This window comes from Silene latifolia, chromosome 3, assembly GCF_048544455.1.
Source record: "Silene latifolia isolate original U9 population chromosome 3, ASM4854445v1, whole genome shotgun sequence".
In the NCBI taxonomy this organism is placed as follows: Eukaryota; Viridiplantae; Streptophyta; class Magnoliopsida; order Caryophyllales; family Caryophyllaceae; genus Silene; species Silene latifolia.
Window position 1 is genome coordinate 47,130,920 of NC_133528.1, and position 19,776 is coordinate 47,150,695.

General features: G+C 35.7%; 2 protein-coding genes across 2 annotated transcripts in view; both read right to left on the reverse strand.

The window, feature by feature from the left end:
* The window catches only part of LOC141647622 (fructose-bisphosphate aldolase, cytoplasmic isozyme-like), a 293,648-nt gene that overhangs the window by 131,674 nt on the left and 142,198 nt on the right, over positions 1–19,776 (reverse strand). The window lies entirely within an intron of this gene.
* Positions 8,592–14,031, reverse strand: LOC141647620 (enolase). The gene is made up of 15 exons (XM_074455889.1): positions 13,735–14,031; positions 12,914–12,977; positions 12,763–12,827; positions 12,616–12,663; positions 12,342–12,428; positions 12,156–12,236; positions 11,887–12,069; positions 11,384–11,458; positions 11,226–11,288; positions 11,066–11,143; positions 9,926–10,120; positions 9,671–9,810; positions 9,514–9,565; positions 9,355–9,411; positions 8,592–8,892 (listed from the first exon to the last, which is right to left on the reverse strand). Exons 1-15 carry the CDS (start codon positions 13,798–13,800, stop codon positions 8,812–8,814), a joined length of 1,335 nt encoding a protein of 444 aa, XP_074311990.1. The 5' UTR covers positions 13,801–14,031; the 3' UTR covers positions 8,592–8,811.

The following is a 19,776-nucleotide window of genomic DNA, read 5'->3' on the forward strand; positions in this document are numbered from 1 at the left end:
ATTCATGTTTTTAACGGCTTGCCTGGAATCCATGGAATTATTAACGGGGTAAGTTTTATTGGGCGATAATTACTGGGGAAATTAATTAGTGGGGTAATGGGTTCCTTGATGATATGTTTGGCATAAGAGTAATGATTACTGAGTAGATCTTTTACTCCCTTAATTATTACCCAGGGGGGAGGGTGGATAATGTATTACCCCTTCACAAGGGTAATAATTCCAGGAGGTGAATAATTAACCGCATACCAAATATGGGAAATACATCTCACATATTACTTCCTTATTCATCCCCCTCCTATTACCCTCAATCCAAGCAAGCCCTAAAAAACGTGTTCCTCTTTTATTGAACATTGTTATCATTTTTATTAGTAGACACTTTTATATTATTCGTACCCATTGTATTACTTATGGTAGCATTTTTACACCAAAATGTAAATGATTTAATATATCAAGAGACCGTTCTTATGATAACCCTGTACGTTATTTTGGTATCCTAAAGTACCTAAACCATGGAAAAATTGATTTGTGATTTTTTTTAAAACAAATCCTAAATCTCAAAGAGAAAATAATGTACAAGAGGATGAAGTCTCCTCTTAGCACTCTCTTTCTTCTAGGGAAGGTCTTCTCTATTATGGAACACATATGGATCATCTCTTAGTAAGAGGAAGATCGTACTTCCTCTAAAATTAGAAGAAAATAAACTTTGGCCCTTGTGTCAATTATCCATCAATAATCTTCCATGTGGAGTGCTATCAAATTATTATTTTTATTTATAGAAAGTTAAATTATACGTAATCAATATATATAACTAAAGGAGGCTTTTTTTCTAATTATACTATTAGCATTAGAATTAGGAGATAATTAATTATTTACAATTTTTCTATTATAATTAGGAATATAATTTTCCTTATAGAAATGAGAATTAATTAATTATTTTACCATTTTCCTATTAGAAAGAGGAAATAAATTAACAATTTATTAAGCCTTTTTTTTCCTAATTATACATTAGAATTAGGAGATACTCCGTAATAATTATTTAAATTTTTTTTATTATAATTAGGATTATGATTTTCCTATTAGAAATGAGAATTAATTAACTATTTTACAATTTTATTATTAGAAACAGGAAATAAATTAATTATCTACAATTTATTAATATTAAAAAAAATTATTTATTAGTATTTGTTCACTTTTTATTAAATTAGTAGGAAAAAAACCTTTGATATATTTATAATATCTAATTTTATAACAACTTCCGATTAAAAAAATGAGGTATTATGAGGCTAAAAGGCCCTAGGTCGAACTGGGTTGTGACAAATGTGCATGCGTAATACGTACTACATGGAATTTACTCATGTAAAGAGTAAAATGAACGCTGAAATATGCCCCTACGTCTTTTGTTATTGCTAATGCCATATTTAATTATACATAATACGAAGTTTATTTTTCAAATGTCATATGTATTTCTCCTACTAATTTTAAAGTTATTTCCCTCACAATACACTTGAACTTCTATTGATAATTTATTATTATATTATTTACATTCATTTGTCATTATATAAAAGTATATTAATCAAAATTTAAATAAGATATTCACAAATTATTGATAAGTACAAAGTTTGATATCTATTTTTCAAGGAGTATTAAAAGATAAAGAAAGTTGCGACTAATTTGCGAATCAAAATATCATATTATGACAAATGAGTAAATGTTTTGAAAAACTTTATTGTGCGATTGTTTTACAATTTAAAGTAAAAATGGTACCACGAGTAATAAAATAGATTTGAATGAGGCTTGAAGGTAAATTAGATACACTTATTATAGAAATATGTATAAGGTTAAGATTCAATTCAAGCAACAATTAACATTAAAAAAAAGTCATGAAAAACACATAAAAGGGTAAGAGTAGTCTTTCCCTAACATAGTGAAGACCGTCTCTCTCAAGCTTTTCTTCTGACAAATTTACATGCATAAAAAACGGTACTATTCAATTATATTGAGCAAACTAATTATTGTTGATGCTATATATTTTTTTTTTGTGTAAATTGAGCACATCATCACTATAATTTAGGGAGAGATACGAATTGGCGAAGGGTGAGACATATTCGTCATGCATAATACGAAGCTTTAACCACCTTTAGGCAAAAATATAAAACTAAATGGAAAAAATTAAACGTAAAAGGGGGTCACGTACTTGCCAACTTTTCTATAGTTCTCTGCCACATTAATATTCTCATGAAGTTTATGACATTTATTCCATATTAATAAAAAAATGATTATACTGCTTCCTAAAATTTGTGATTTATAACTTTTAGCTAACTTATTTGAACTTGCTTAAATTTATATATTTTAAGTGAAGAATATTAATTATAACTGATGGGGCATATTCTGCACCCGCTGACCAAGTCAACATATTGACCAAGGTCAAAGCTAAAAGACAACAAGTCAAAAGAAAAACGGCCTAACCGACAAAGCCTGTCGGTCTGTCACTTGGATCTCGGCTCGGCAACTAGCCGGCCGAGAGGCATATCCGTGTACTCGCATCCAGTCCCCTCGGCATGGAGTCAACCAGGCCTGCCGGCCTGTCATGGGTCCCTCGGCCGAGGGTAAGACAGTCTTTCCACCTGCTACGCCACTTGGCCACTACGTGACAAAATGTGAAAGTCTATAAATACTCCACATCTCTCATTGAGAAATCAACTGAAAAAATCTGGTATAAAACTCCATTATCTCTCTCAATATACTTTGCCAAGTTAAACATACAACTTATCTCTCTAAGTTTTCTGACTTGAGCGTCGGAGTGAGTACGCTCGGCCCCAAGCCGAGCCCTCAGTTTGTTCATCTTTACAGGAAAGAGTGAAAGGAAGAGACGAGCAACGACATCGTTCTACAAGCTCAAGTGGTCACAATCCTGCTCCGGAATTACCCCCGGAACAATAACTATGATAAAGATAAAGTTTGATCTTTAATTTCCTCAGAGATAAAAAAACTCAATTTTTATTTTCTAATAATATACTAATTAAAGGTCATAATGTAAAACAGGAAATTACACCACAATCTATTATTTCAATATGTCGATGATCAACACTCAAAATAGCATATTTGTTATTTAAATAGTGTAAAAACTCTCAAAATGCTAAAAAAAAAAAATGTTCAATCTGTCGTTATAAAAAAAAACCTAAGTTTATGCATTTTTTTTTGTCATGTTCAACTTAATCTTTACGGGATATAAAAATGATGAAGTTCACAAAGTAGCGATTAGTTTTCTGTTAGTTAGATGGACTTTTCAAAGGAGAGATGAAAGCTTTGCATTTTAGACCGTTTTATGTGTGAACCGAAGGGATTAAGTAGTGGGCTAAAGGTTGTTTCGAGTGGGAATGAGGTTGATTGCGACAAGTTGGTTAACTAAAGTTTTTTCTTACTAGATCTAAAAAGGGGATAATAATTATGAGATAATAAAATTTGAAGAAAAAAAAACAATAAAAATGAGATGGATGTAGTAAGATTTATTTATGCAAAATGAAATAAATAGCAAAGTTCGTGTATATATATAGTATTCAAACTTATTCAGTTTACAAACATAATATCCAAACACTTTGTTTGAGTATCTAGAATGGAGGTAGGGGAGGGGACGAGAAAAAGGCTAGGAAAGGAAGGGAGAGAGATAAGAGGGAAGATTACTTCTTAAACTTTTCTTTATTGAAGGAGAAATAAATTGTCTTCGATAAGGGAGACGAGGATACATATCATCTGGAGTAAAGATTGGTGTTTCATGGAGGTGAATGTGATTAATGACTTCTTAGATGTAAAACGTGGAAGAAAGGTAGTAATAATGGTAGTGGATTGGAGGTTGTTTCAAGTAGTAAGAACTAATCACAGTTGCTGTTGTTTTATTTTGTGGGTAAATTAGTGGAGTGGAGGGAGGGTGCATTTGTGAAGGGTGATGAGTTTAACGATGATAGTGATAATAAATAAGGTTATTTATCAGCAAAATATCGCTTGCATTAAAACATATAGGTAACATGAATAATAACAACAAACCTCAAAAGATCATACTGATAAACTTAATCTTGACCCCATCAATCCAAATTAAAGTAAAATCTTAATTCTAACAATATTGTCGAGAGCAAGGGTTAGTTCCCATTGTAATGTGGATTTTTCTAGAAGTAGGGTTTAATTTTTCACTTGATTGGATAAATTTGAGAGAAATTTCGAAGACAAGGATCGATCTTTCGAGGAATGTGATTGTTTTAGATCATGTGTGTGAATAGGGAAAAAAATAGGGATCTGCGTGAAAAATTTTGTTTCAAATGAGAAGATGGGGGGGGGGGGGGGGCAAGACTATTGTTATAGGGGGTGTCATAAGCAGCCCTAGCCATGTATTGCGTTGGAATTTGGTTCATATTCAAAGGTACGTCTATAGTTTGACCGGGAGATATAACATTTAACTACCTGTAAATGTTTTTACGTAACTACCATTTGACCCAACAATGATTAAGTTATGATTGTTATTCTAAAGAAGGAGATTTGTTGCATCATTGAGTTGATTATGCAAAGTAGATATTATTGTTTTCCTTGACCAATTGAAAAACAAACAGCTATTAATGAACAAAATCTAAAAACTCTCAGTCCCAAATATCATATATATAAACTTCATAGTGGTTTTATTTTCCTAAAAAAACAACATTGTCGAGAGCAAGTGTTAGTTTCCATTGGATGGTGGATTTTTCTAGAAGTAGGGGTTTAGTTTTTCACTTGGTTGGATAAATTTCAAATAAGTTTCAGAGATAAGGATCGATCTTTCAAGGGATGAGATTGTTTTAGATCATGTGTGTGAATAGGGAAAAAAAATAGGGGTCTACATGAAAGATTTTGTTTCAAATAAGAAGATGGAGGTCAGGACTATTGCTGGGGGGGGGGGGGTCATAAGCAGCTCTAGCTATGTAGTATTGCGTCGGAATTTGGTTCACATTCAAACGTACTTCTATAATTTGAGAGGGAGATATAACATTCTAAGATTTCTAACTACCTCTAAATGTTTTTACATAATTACAATTTGATCCAACAATGATTAAATTATGGTTGTTATTCGAAAGGAGATTTGTTGCATCATTGAGTTGATTATGCAGGGTAGATATTATGTTTTCCTTGACCAATTGAAAACAAACAGGTATTAATGAACAAATTCTAAAAACTATCAGTCCAAATATCATATATATAACCTTCATATTGGTTTATTTTCCTTAAAAAAAGTATTTATTAATCAAAGACTCTTTTATTCTTATGTCAATATTGTGTTAACGGGAATTATTTGTTGGTCATGCGGCATACATAAAATCTTAGACATGAACGATGTACTATATGTCTATATTCCATTTTATTGTGAAATTTATCACACATTATTTTAATATCCGTGGAACGCACGGGCAAGAAAACTAGTTTATAGTATAGAGGAGGGGTAACTGGGTAAGACTTAAAAGGATCCTCTCTATTATAGGAAAGTATTGAAAAATATTTTATGAAAAGGATATTACACAAATTCTCATTATAGACGGCGCATATCCGTCTATAGCTATAGACGGGCCAAATTTCCACCTACTTTAAACAAAACGGGCCAAATGTCATCACGTTAACGCCAAATGTTACCAATGTCATTTCCTAAGCTACAACAGATAGTTTATCACATGGAAATGGTACTGGTGACATTTGGCGTTAAAGTGGTGACATTTGGCCCGTTTTAAGTGGGTGGATATTTGACCCGTCTATAGCTATAGACGGATATCCCCGTCTATAATGAGACGGTGTGAGGATGTTAATGTAGGAAAATAAGGTTGATGATAGAGATGAGAAAGTGAGGCATCAAAAAAGAAGGAAGACGTGAAAAATAAAAGAATGATACTCTTAGATTCTTGACAATTGCTCTAGGTTCATGGCATGAAAGAGCACAAGCGTAATGTATGGTTCAGAATTAATAGTCTCTATCTCACAATTTATTTCAAGAACATTGTCCAGCTCATCTGCAAATTCTGAAGACATTCCTAATTTTCAATTTCATAGCACATCACCCGTCCACAATCAAGCGTCAATGAGATGAGCGAGAAGCTAAGAGCAACAGAATGTACAAGTAGAACACGAGAGGAAAAGAGCAGCTCGAGGAAAGGTCGACCATTAACAAAATCGAAAAGCGCCAGAGAAACACAGAAGTGTCAATAAGAGAGTGGTTCATAATCTATACAATCGGGGAAGACTAACTGAGGTAAAAAAAAAACTTTCTCTCTCCACGACATTTTTTCCCCAAATTAAAACCCCACACATAGCGCATGTTCCTCGGCTCGCCGGCCGTTTTCCCACAGCTATCATCCATTCCGGCGCCGGCGAGCCGAACTTTTTCTGCATTGATCATAGTAGTGTTCTTATAGCTGCAGTTTTAGGGATTTGTTGGTCATCCGGTTTGTTGATTGCTCTTAAGGTCGATTGATTTTCGATCGGGATCGCGATTAACTTCAAGTTCTGTGTGCCTCGTGCAACTCAACCGGTGATTTCTTTCTCCCTTCCTTGTGATTTGTGGTTGTTAATAGTTTCGTTTAGTTCAATAAAATTCAGCTACTGCTTTTTATGTCTCTTGGCTGGGGTAGTAAGTGATTTCCGTATTACCGCTTTCTTTGTGTTGGTTGGGGTTTCATTTAGCTGGTGATTGCTTGGTTGTTGGTAAAAGCTTGATTAGGTTGCTGATATGGATTCCAATCGGGTATGTGTGAAGTTTCTTCAATCATTTGCTTGTTCTCATTTAAATGAGGATTTTTTTGAGAATGAGGGATGAGATTTAATGAATTTTATTATGCAAACAAAGGGATCTCCCATTCCTAAAATAAAGGATTTGAAGGATAGGGGTAATAATCTTTACAAACAGAATTGTTTTGGAGCTGCTGCGTCTTGCTATGATGACGCTTGTAAGCTCCTAAGTCTTGTTGTTGGCATGGAGGGTAACTATGACACTAACTCTTTGTCTGATCTTGCGGTTTCTTTGAATTTAAATTTAGCCGCCTGTGCTTTAAAGCTATTTGAATATGAGGCATCAAGGGACCATTGTTCTATAGTCTTATCCTTTTTTCCCCATAATGTTAAAGCCCTCTTCCGAAGGGGATTGGCTTTTATGAAGTTGAATAAGGTCTTAGAAGCCAAGTCTGATTTGGAAGCGGCTTTATTGGTTGAGCCTAGCAATAAGGACATTCTTAAGGAATTATGTGTAGTTAAGAATTGCCTTGCAATTAATTCGAATGGGAAGAGAAACATTGCTGACAATCCCCTACAAGACCCAACTAAAAAGGGTAAAGTTCAAGTTCAAGATGATGAGCCTCTTTCGAAACCTATGAGAGTGTTCGGTAATTGTTCTGATAGTAACTCTAGCGTTGGTTCTACTAGTTATCTTGATAATAACATCATCTCCACTGGAGAAAATTGTACCCAATCGTGTGTGACTCAGCAGTGTGATATGGGGCTTGATAGTCATAAGCTTGTTTCGGACCAACAATCTTCTATTCCTGATGTTTCATCTTCATCAAGTGAGGCCTCTTGTAATTTTGATGGTTGTGCTGTGGTTAATTCTTTGGATGAGAATGGCCCTAACAGATATTTGAACCGGGATTCCCATGGTGTGGAAAAGAAAATTTTTCAGTTTAGAAAAAAGGGAGGAGGACAATCCTTGCTAAAGATTGATTCGTGTACTTATAAAAAACTCCTTGATGGTAAGAAAGTGAGTTTTTTCCAGAAATCACATTTGTCAACTCTAGAAATTCGAGTTCTTAAACCTTGTATCAAGCAGCCGCCTGATATAGTCTCAGTCACTTCCCATAAGAAGAAAAGGAAAAGACGAAAAAGGACAAAAGGTTTGCGAGCGGGTGGTCTGACCACTGTGGCAGACGAGACCAAAAGTGATGTGTTGCCGTTACCTTCTATGGTTTTTAACAAGCTCGTCAAACACCAAAATTTATGCAGCTCATATGGTGTTAATTCTCATCAACCTCCATATTTCGTCTTCACATCATCGAAGTTAAAGGTTCGTCTTCACATCATCGAAGTTAAAGGTTCCTAAAGTGTTTCGTGCTAGAAGACAATCAACAAAAATGCAAAGCCGAAGAGAAGAATCTCCAAGACGCAATGTTTATATCTACCCAGGTAAATTTCCACGTTCTCGTGACGTGAGTGTGTCTTGTTGCAGGTCCTCTCTTAAAGCTCAATTACCGAAGAAAAGAAAAGGACCGGCATCCTCAATGTGCTACTCTAACAACTATTTGAAGAAACCTCTAATTTAAGTTTAAGTTTCTGTACCAATAATGTAGTATTAGCACCGGACCTATCGAGTCCTATGTGCTTTATGTAAAAACTTTCTTTACAGCTGTCAAAAAAAAAAAAAAAAAAGTGTCAATAAGTAATGTGGGTTCCCTGATCAAATGACCAGTCTGAGTCTTAAGAGAGAAGGGTACAGGCAAGCGTTCTGTTTAAAGAACAGAAACTTATAAGCACAATGATTTGCAAAATCCTCGGGCGGGATTGATATCACTTCGAGCAGAAGAATAACTTGAAAAACAAAATGAGAATATCAAAACATTATGGATTTAACGACAAGTATCTCAAGTCCATATCAATTTGTTCACAGCAAAATCAAAACCAAAATACTGCAATTCCCGGCAGAACATTAACGAGAAAATCTCACCCCAGACTACTATATCTATTTCTTAACATTAAATGGAAAAGGACGATCCTCGGTCACTTCTTTCCTCAAACACCAGTTATTATTGCTAGAGAAATAACTCAGTAGGGCTCAACGGGCACCCGGAAGCTTGCTCCAGCATAAATAGCATCTTCACCGAGCTCCTCTTCAATACGCAAAAGCTGCACATCACAAAGGGAATCAGAATCCCACCTAAGTGGCACATTTTACCTTCATTTAATTGTTTGTTCCAATTTGACAACAATACTCAAACAATGTCAACTTTGGCTAATATCTTCTTGCATTCAGAAAATTTGATGGTCAAAGTTGAAGCTGTCTGACCACAAAAAGTCATTTACTAACTCCGGCGGCCAATTTTGACCATTAATCTCCCATTATATTGAAATTAATTATACTGTGTCATATTGTTAAGTTAAATTTATCAAATACAACTATTTTAGTGTGTTATTCTTTACTAATAGATTTGTAACTACGGTATAATGAGAGAGAACACTAGTCACAATCCACTACAAAAGACAAAGAGAACACTATAAATGGAACTTGGGTAACGTAAGCAATTAAGCATATACACTCCCAGGTTTCACTGCAGATTGGACGCTAGGTTAAAATAGTCCGAAGCTAACCTGGTTGTATTTGGCAAGTCGCTCTGATCTGCATGGAGCTCCAGTCTTGATTTGACCCTGTTTAAAGAACATATCCCCCAATAAATGTCAGATAAACGAAAGGAAATCAAACAGTCACTAACTCATTATCTCAAAGAAGCAGGCAAAACAGATTCGTACCGTGGAGAGTCCCACAGAAAGGTCAGCAATGAAAGTGTCCTCAGTTTCACCACTGCAACCCAAAAAAGTGACACATTAAATCAACCATAGTAAAGGCAGCAACATAACTAACTGAAAGTCTGAAATGTGTTTATTAGTCAAAGATGGATTGTCAAACCTTCGGTGGCTAGCCATCACACCCCATCCAGCCTTCTTGGACATCCTCACAGCCTCGATACTTTCAGTCACAGACCCGATTTGGTTTACCTTGAGAAGAAGTGCATTGCAGGACTTTTCATTAATGGCCTTTCCAACTCTCTGCAAAGATTTAATAGCTACTGTTAAAACAAATGTAGCTTTACCAAACCAATCAGGTTATTGGTAGAACAAATGTCCAGTACAAGTCACTTGAGTTGTTGGCTACCAAGCTTACCTTGGGGTTAGTCACCAAGAGATCATCTCCAACAATTTGTACTTTGTCTCCAATTTCCGCAGTCATCTTAGCATAGTGCTCCCAGTCATCTTGGTCAAAAGGATCTTCAATTGACACAATGGGGTACTCAGCCACAAATGACTTGTATAGATCCTTGAGGGCCTCACCAGAAATCCTTTGTGACCCATCGTTGTTCTGCAAACATCGCAGTCGGTGAAGTCCAATCAATACTATATATTAATTCCAGAAACCAAGGGACTTCAATGTAATTAAAGAAATTTATACAAATTAATTATACTATATAGTTTTAAATCGATAGCACCGTGTGATAGACCTAATAAAGGGACCTCAATGTAAATATTATATAGTTTTGGTTAAAAGTATAATATAAAGATGCCTTGATAAAAAAATATTTATGGAAATTACATTAAATTAAAGTAATTAAATTTAGAAAACAAAAGAATATAGTGATTTTCCTTAAAATTAACATGCCCCACTTATGGAATTAATTAGTATCATCATAGAATTATACATTAAATTAAATGTAGTAAAAGTAATAGTAGCAACAACGAGATTAATAAAATTAACGGTATTAATGTGAGAGTAGTGACAGTTATAATAATGACAGTGGGAGTAGTGAAAATAACAACGAATGTAGTGAAAGTAACAGTGGTAACAATGAGAAAAAGTATGAACAGTTAAATAACCAATCGACTAAGGGAAATATTTTATTTATTTAAATATAGGCCGGATAAAATTAACGGGAATAATGAATTTAACAGAAAAAAAATAAAGGAATTAGTAAAAGAAACAATAGTAACCACTGGAGTAGTGAACGTAATGATATTAACAAAGAATGTCGTGAAAGTAATAATATTAATAGCGGGTAGTGAACGTGTCTCATAATTTGAAAATAAATTTTACATTTCATCATAATTACAAGATATGCCGTAGAAAAATATATACAAATAGTAAACATACGAGTTAGACAACTCCAACATAGTTTATTTCATTGAAAATAAAATTTAACGGTAAATAGAGGTAGCCCGGGCGAAGCCGGGCACCAAACCTAGTCAGTAAATATTCTATCGCCATCAAACAAAATAGACCTTATCCAATTTGAAAGGCACTGAAGCATACCTCTTCCTTGAAGTTTAAGTCATATGATTTGTCCTCCTTGTAGAACTCAGATGCAGCAACATCCATCCCAATAACCACCTGTGGGGAAGAACATATAAAAATTAGCTCACTGAATAAATTTCCCAAGGTCAGACAAACTACCACTGATGAGGATATTTACCTTGCCGGTGTATCCAGCCTTCTCAATGGCTGTCTTGAGCAACTCAAGACCTTCCTTGTTCTCCTGCAGGGTCGAAAGTAGAATATGAATACAGTGTTCAGAACTCGGATAACAAATAATGGCATAAATGAACAAGCAGCTAGTGGTAGTGGCAAAACCTGGATATTAGGAGCAAAGCCACCCTCATCACCAACATTGGTTGCATCTTGGCCATACTTCTTCTTGATCACACTCTACAATTCGCACCACAATTCAAAGAACCCATAAGTAGACGGATCAAAGACAAATATAGTAGTCAAATGAAGTTCATGCGCAATCAATACACCGGTATCATGATTCATGAGCAAATGGAGTGCAGTCATTAATTACACTCTTCAAAGAATGAACTGCTGACAGCCCATTCCCAAAAACGTTACTCAGAACGGAGCTGTCATATAAAACCGACATCAAACTGCAGTTTTCATATTATCAAGTTACCATAAACTATAGTCTATAAGGAAGATACAGGACTAGTTTTCATTTGTTTCTTTTGATGATAGCTGAGTTACATAAAACCATATGCGGATTATTTTCCTAAAGTGTTCATAGCAGATAATCACAATGGTTACGACTTAGAAGGCGAACATGCATGAGTTTGTAGCATTTATGAGCTCAAACCTACCTTCAAATGGTGATAGACTTCACTGCCCATCTTCATTGCCTCCTTGAATGAAGAAGCTCCAGTAGGAAGAATCATGAACTCCTGCATGGCAAGCTTGTTGCCTGCGTGAGATCCACCATTGATGACATTGAAAGCTGGGACCGGCAAGACCATCTTCTTGTTACCAGCGAGCTCAGCAATGTGCTGTATCAAAACGAATACATATCAGAATTACTCAAACCACTAGAGTTCCAATAAAAGTAACCCTAGACAAAGGGTAAAAAACATACCTTGTACAATGGAATTTTCTTGACTTGGGCTCCGGCTTTGCAGACAGCAAGTGAAACAGCCAAGATAGCGTTTGCTCCCAACTATAGAGGAGAAAAACAACTTTTTAAATCGTGAAATAATTGATTAAAACACATACATTAGGCATCAATAAACCGAAAAACAATGTCAGTGATCCCATAACTCACCTTCTGCTTACACCAACCCCACTCATTCACAGTTCCATCGAGTTGTTGAACCATGAAGTTGTCAATTTCCGTTTGCTGAGTTGGATCCTACAGAAAGTAACAAAAGAGATATATAAACAATTGCATAAACCCATTAATGATGTAACAGGCCTATATTAGGAATAATGAAATCACGAAAAAAGAAAGAAGGCATCAATGGATAGCACTTAAATCTGTTGATCTCGAAATAGAGTATATAATCTCATAACTATAAATGAGAGCGTGAAAAGCATACCTTTCCAACCAAGGCAGGGCCAATGATCTCATTTACATTCTTGACAGCCTACGGAAAAGCAACCCAAACATTAAGTGGAAATGATTTCAATGAACAAACCCTACAGAGAAGTTGTAACACCGCTGCAAAGCTGAAAGCGTAACTGACCTTAAAAACACCTTTTCCCATATAAGCAGAACCTCCATCCCTAAGTTCAAGAGCTTCATAGACTCCTAATATTTACAAGGTGGGTTAGCAAGTCCGACATCAAAAATGAAAACAAAAAGACGGTCTAACTATTATGCAAGAGAAAACTGACCAGTGGATGCACCACTAGGAACAGCGGCTCTAGCGTAAGTTCCATCATCTAGATGAACATCAGCCTGCAGAAATAATCGACCAAATCACAGTCAACAAACCATTTTGTTCAGCTATTTATCAAACCTAACTGAAATTACATCAACATGCATTAAATTATAACCAGAAATCCTAAAATGGAATGATCTAGAGGCATCATATCTTTCTCAAAGAGTGAAATCAATCGAATCTACAACAACAGGATGAATTAATCACTAAAATTTTTCAAGCTTATTGACTGGAATATCAACATATATAATAGATTAAATCAATCAACCTATTTTCATACCAAAAAAAAGAAATAAACATCTAAAATGAACAAACTGTTTATAAAGTCGTCATATGACACAACGATCTTGGCGGGTAATTAAGATGACAATATTTTGTCACTGGATCATCAAAATCAATTCCATAAACCTTTGCTCAAAAATTAAGTAAATCACACATCTAATCACGACTTATCATTATTTCTCTTATTACAACAGTTTACAATCAAAATAAGTAAGAAAATATTGAATTGTGTTTTATATTTGTATATACGGTTGTTCTCACATCGATAAACTGTTGTTATCATTCATTTAATTGTATTCGGTATATGTTATTTAAACTCGTTGTAACGAATTTCGAAAAACGTAAACAACCAAATGGAACGGAGAGTAATCTTATGAAAATACAAGATACAATACTATAATGGAAGAATACAAAGTAAATAAGAAAGGGGGGATGATTCTAGAAGATCGATGAAAACGAGGAAAGAGTGGTAAGAGTGAGAGAGAAATGGACCTCAACGGTAGGGTTACCACGGCTGTCGTAGATTTGTCTGGCTTTCACAAGAGTGATGGTCACCATAGTGCAGATTTAGAAAATATTAGACGGAGATTTGTTAGGGAAATGAACAAGTTATATCAAGTGGTAGTTTTTGTGAATTGTGATGTGCATTTTATAAGAGAGGCTGAGGTGGGGGGGGTGAGTGAGGTAGCCATGGTTTCTTCCACGCCCTTGTTTTCTTGATTCCTTGATTCCTTGATTCCTTGATTATTCCTCAAGAAACTCTCTCTTGGCTTGGGTCTTAGACTCATTGTTTGTAGCTTCGCTTCGATACATTCAATTCTAGGTAGCCCATTGGTTTTCATGTCCACATTGGTAAAAACCTTTTTGGGGGAAACTAAGGTTAATTCCGGGTAAATTTTCTGGATATGATATTTTAACACTCTCATTAATTAAGTGATAAAATATGGTTAAAGTCTATTGTTTTTTGAACTTAAAGTTGACTCATTCAATTTTAGTTTAAAGAAAAGATCTGATTTTACAAGTTCAAAAACTTTAGCTCTAATCCAACAGAACCTGGAAAATCAACTCAATCTAACCCGTTTGTGACCCAACACCCAATACAACCCAAACCCGAAAATGATCAACAATATTGACTCGATTAGATTGATAGCATGACAATTGTTAAGCTTAATACTGATACTGATTAAAATGAAAGCAATTTAGTGTTTAACTTGATGTTTTTCACTTCATAACGATGTATCTAAACCAAATAATGGTCAAAAACTAAATTTATTGGTAAAAAATCTGAGTAATGTGATAAATTAACTAAACCCGATAATGAGCCGACCTAACCTCACCCCGACCGGTACATCAATTGACCTGATATGACCCGACCCCACTGACTTGATTGCCACCTCTATCTAAAAGTTCAATTCAAAAAAGTTTGGATCATATAAGTTTAGTTCAGTTCAAATCCTACATGTTTAGAAAAGTTCAAATTTTGTAAGTTTAGTTCAAAAAAATTCAAATTTTATAAGTTCAATTCAAAAAATTGAATTTAGAAAGAAAAATGGCAAACTAATAACAATTAAATTCAAATGTATTAAATGTTTGTGTGAAATATATTACTGGGAATAATACAAAACAAATTTGAATTTAAACTTTTAATAAAAGTGGGGTTGGTTTTATTAGAGAATATTAGGAATATTATTACAGAATATATTATCATTAGACAATATATTATCATTAGATTAATAATATACTAGTTTTCTTGCCCGAACGCACGGATATTAAAATAATGTGTGATAAATTTCACAATAAAATGGAATATAGACATATAGTAAGATTTTATGTATGTCGCATGACCAACAAATAATTTCCGTTAACATAATATTGACATAAGAATAAAAGAGTGTTTGATACTTGGGACTGAGAGTTTTTAGATTTTGTTCATTAATACCTGTTTGTTTTTCAATTAGTCAAGGAAAACAATAATATCTACTTTGCATAATCAACGCAATGATGCAACAAATCTCCTTCTTTAGAATAACAATCATAATTTAATCATTGTTGGGTTAAAAGGTAGTTACGTAAAAACATTTATAGGTAGTTAAATGTTATATCTCCCGATCAAACTATAGACGTACCTTTGAATGTGAACCAAATTCCAAAGCAATACTACATGGCTGGGACTGCTTATGACACCCCCTATAACAAATTAACAATAGTCTTGCCCCCCATCTTCTCATTTGAAACAAAATCCTTCACGCAGAACCCTATTTTTCTTCCCTATTCACACACATGATCTAAAACAATCTCACCCCTTGAAAGATCGATCTTTGTCTTCGAAACTTCTCTCAAATTTATCCAACCAAGTGAAAAACTAAACCTCTATTTCTAGAAAAATCCACAATCCAATGGAAATTAACCCTTACTCTCGACAATGTTGTTAGAATTAAGACTTTACTTTAATTTGGATTGATGGGGTCAAGATTAAGTTTATCAGTATGATATTTTGAGGTTTCTTGTTATTATTCATGTTACCTATATGTTTTAATGCAAGCGATATTTTGCTGATAAATAACCTTATTTATTATCACTATCCTCGTTAAACTCATCATCCTTCACAAATGCACCCTCCCTCCACCCCACTAATTTACCCGCAAAATAAAATATCAGCCACTGTGATTAATTCTTACTATTTGAAACAACCTCCAATCCACTAACAATCACTACTTTTCTGCCACCTTTTATATCTAAGAAGTTATAAATCACATTCACCTCCATGAAACACCAATCTTTACTCCAGATGATATGGATCCTCGTCTCCCCTATCGAAGACAATTTATTTCTTCTTCAACAAAGAAAAGTTTAAGAAACAATTTTCCCTCTCATCTATCTCCCTTACCCTTCCTAGTCTTTTTCTCGTCTCCTCCCCTACCTCCATTCTGGATACTCAAACAAAGTGTTTGGCTGAGTACTATGTTTGTAAACTGAATAAGTTTAAATATTATATATATACACGAACTTTGCTATTCATTTCATTTTGCATAAATAAATCTTACTACCTCCATCTCATTTTTATTGTCCTTTTTTCTTCAAATTTTATTATTTCATAATAATTATCTCCTTTCTAGATCTAGTAAGGAAAAACTTTAGTCAACCAACTCGTCGCAATCAACCTCATTCCCACTCGAAACAACCTTTAACCCAGTACTTAATCCCTTCCGTTCACACATAAAACGGTCTAAAATGCAAAGCTTTCATCTCTCTCTTAAAAAGTCCATCTAACTAACAGAAAACTAACCGCTATTTTCTAAACTTCATCATTTTTACATCCCGTAAAGATTAAGTTGAATATGCCAAAAAAAAATGCAGAAACTTAGGTTTTGTTTGATAACGACAGATTGAACAATTTTTTTTTAGCATTTTGAGAGTTTTTACACTATTTAAATAACAAATGTGCTATTTTGAGTGTTGATCATCGACAAATTGAAATAGTAGATTGTGGTGTAATTTCCTGTTTTACATTATGTGCTTTAATTAGTATTGATGCGTGTCTTTTATATGATGTTTTACATCCCTTTTTTACACGCATTTCAGAGCTCATTCATGTAGTTTATGCTGCATTTCTCCCTATTTCCGTCTACTTCCGTATTTTGTACATTATTGCAGAAATGTGAAGAATCCAGCGGAAATCAAGCTAAATTCGTCCCCGAGTATCCTGCATTGCACTTGACGTGAAGTATTCACCCGAGGAACGAGCTTGGTGCGCAATTCAAGGCCAAAAGACAAGTCCACGAGTTTTAAGAAGTCAAGTAGCAGCTCAAGTGGTCGATCGACCATCACCCTCAGTCGATCGACCAATGTTCGGGTTCCAGAAGCTACTGTACATTGAGGACCAGTCGATCGACCAGTCCTCTCAGTCGATCGACCCAACTGATATTTCAGACGAAAGTTAGAAGACTGAGAAAGCGCAAGCCCGTGATGCTAGGTTTAGGAAATAAGAAGTTACGCTACTGTCTATATAACGTAACCTAGAAACTTTTAGCTATCATAAAGCTTTATTATCAGAAATTACATTCAGTTTTAGTTTTATCAAGAATTAGGGTTCGGAATATTGGTTTTGCATCGGATTTTCATTCGCGGTTTTAATCTTTCCTCTGCAATTTCGGTATTCCCTTGTTCTTATTTTAGTTCATCTTTATTGCATTCGTAGAAATAGATTTGCTAGTTAGTTCCCCGAAAGCCATAATTATCATCTTATGCAATTTCTTTATATCGTCAATTCAAGCATGAATCCCGTAGTTTTAATCTTTAATGTTGTTATAGTTTCCATCATTGCCATGAGTAGCTAAATAATTTGTGCTAGGATGTAAGTAATGTAGCATAGGCGGCATTAGATTAGACACGGCTGAACCGCGTGTTGGTCGATCGACCACCTCACTTGGTCGATCGACTGACCTTGTGAGCTTTATTTCGTTTTAATTGATTTTAATGTTGTGTTTAACGAATCGAATGCATGCGACCAGTTAGATGCTTATTTTATGACCGACCCGTTAGATCGAAAGATAGGGTAAGTCGTTGGACCATCAATTGAATCGACTAAACTGTGCTAAGATCGAAAGATAGGTATAGTTTAGACCATTAGTCACTTTTCAGAACGAAAGTTAGTATTAGTGATATTAGGGATCTATAGCGAGATCGAAAGATGCTATTTGTTAAGAGTGGACCGAGAGGACCTCTTTATTTCCGCCTCACCTGTGTTGACTCGACCGACTTAGTTTTTGCCGCCGAAGCTATAATGAACCGATCATCCTAGTACCCCTTTCTTTATCTGTTAAACCGTCTTTTTAGTTTATTATCTTTATTTGTTCTTAGCTATAGACCATCTCAACTCAACCCCCACAATTGTTACCTTAGACTAAATATAAATCAACTAGAATTTACATCTGCCTCCTTGTGGTTCGACCCTGTTACCACTAGCCTAGGTTAGTCTTAATAGGAATTATAAATTTTATCTTTGGTACTCACAACGACGGGTATCAAATTTTGGCGCCGTTGCCGGGGAGGCAATAGTCCTAATTTTAGTTGTTTTATTTTTTTTAGTCTTTCTTAGTTTAAGGGACTTCTGTTCCTTAAACTTTTCTTATATTCTTTTTGTAGTTTCCTCTTATGCGCAGGTCACAGGGTGGTGAACTAGTGCCATTTGACCCTGAGATAGAGAAATCCTTGCGCGAGTTGAGACGAACACAAAGAGTACTACCGACAGAGGAAGAGCTGAGTACTCTGTCAAGCTATTACGAGCACAATCTTTTCGAAGAAGACCCACAGTCTTCACCCGTTTCCACTTCTTTAGAGAGGCAGTTACTTCTCCCGAAATTCCGGTCATGGCGAGGAAGCGAGTATAACTAGTCATTCGAGCCGAGCCGGTGAAAACTTATACAAGGGGTTCGAACTACCGGGAGATGCAGGAAGTTCGAACCAAAGCCTTCATACATTAGCATGGTTGAGAAGAACCGGTTCGGGAGGCGCAAATGAAGATGCGGCTAAGCATATGGAGACCTTTATTGACTCTCATTGTTCCATACCCCCCACCGGTGGCGTGACCCAGGACCGGATCAAGGAGACTATGTTCATCTTCTCCTTCGTGATGCTTTGCAAGGAGTGGTATAGAGATTTGGACCGAACCGTTCGGGGATCACCGATTGGAATACATTGGCATTGACATTCTACAAGAAGTACTTTTCTGCTTCAAGGACGATTGCTATTAGAGCTCAAATCACGGGCTTTAAACAAGGGCCAGATGAGAATTTCCACGAAGCATGGGTCCGATTTAAGAAGTTGGTGCGAACCATACCACACCATGGGTTCGAAAAGTGGAGCTTGTGCAATCATTTCTACAATGGGTTGTACGACGATCAGAGGGCCATTTTGGATGCTGCAGCCAATGGAAGATTCGCTGAAAATTTGGGAGCAACTAAGGGGTGGAAGATCATTGACGATCTAGCTACCCACAAGGCCGAGTATGAAAATTCTAGAGGGAACCGAGAGGAGGAGAGCTGCTGAATCCTCCTCTGTCGCTACGCTTGAGGCTCTTCTTTGCGAGATTTGACAAGTATGAACTAGGAGGAGCCTCTAAAGGTGGGATGTACCAGGTAAATCTTTGTGTCGGACGGTCCCTTCGTCTCGTGAAAGGTGTGGAGGTGAGGGCCATGTCTCAAAAAGCGCCCTAGTCCCTTTGAATCTTGTCTCGCCTTTCAACACTATAGGCGGACCAACATCTACTATGAGCCGAATACCCATCCGAACTTGAGTTGGAGGAGCCAAAATGTCCTGAACCCAACTCAAGCTCCGCAAGCAAAGAAGAACCCTATGTGCCCCCTCATCAAAAGCAACAACAATATCAGAAACCTCCTTATGTGCCGCAGCAGCAACGATCGCAGAATTCTGAATTTTCCGAGCTTAAGAACTTGTTGCTAAAGGAGTCCCAAGCAAGAGAGGCCGGGATGAAGCTACTAGAGAGCCAAATAGCTCAATTGGCTAGCAAAAGCA

Coding starts and splice junctions, on each gene's coding strand:
- LOC141647620 (XM_074455889.1), bottom strand. CDS start 13,800: ATGGTGACCATCACTCTTGTGAAAGCCAGACAAATCTACGACAGCCGT. Junction 12,978..13,734: donor GTGGTAACCCTACCGTTGAG/GTCCATTTCTCT, acceptor TTATTTCTGCAG/GCTGATGTTCATCTAGATGA. Junction 9,412..9,513: donor TTTCTGTGGGACTCTCCACG/GTACGAATCTGT, acceptor TTCTTTAAACAG/GGTCAAATCAAGACTGGAGC.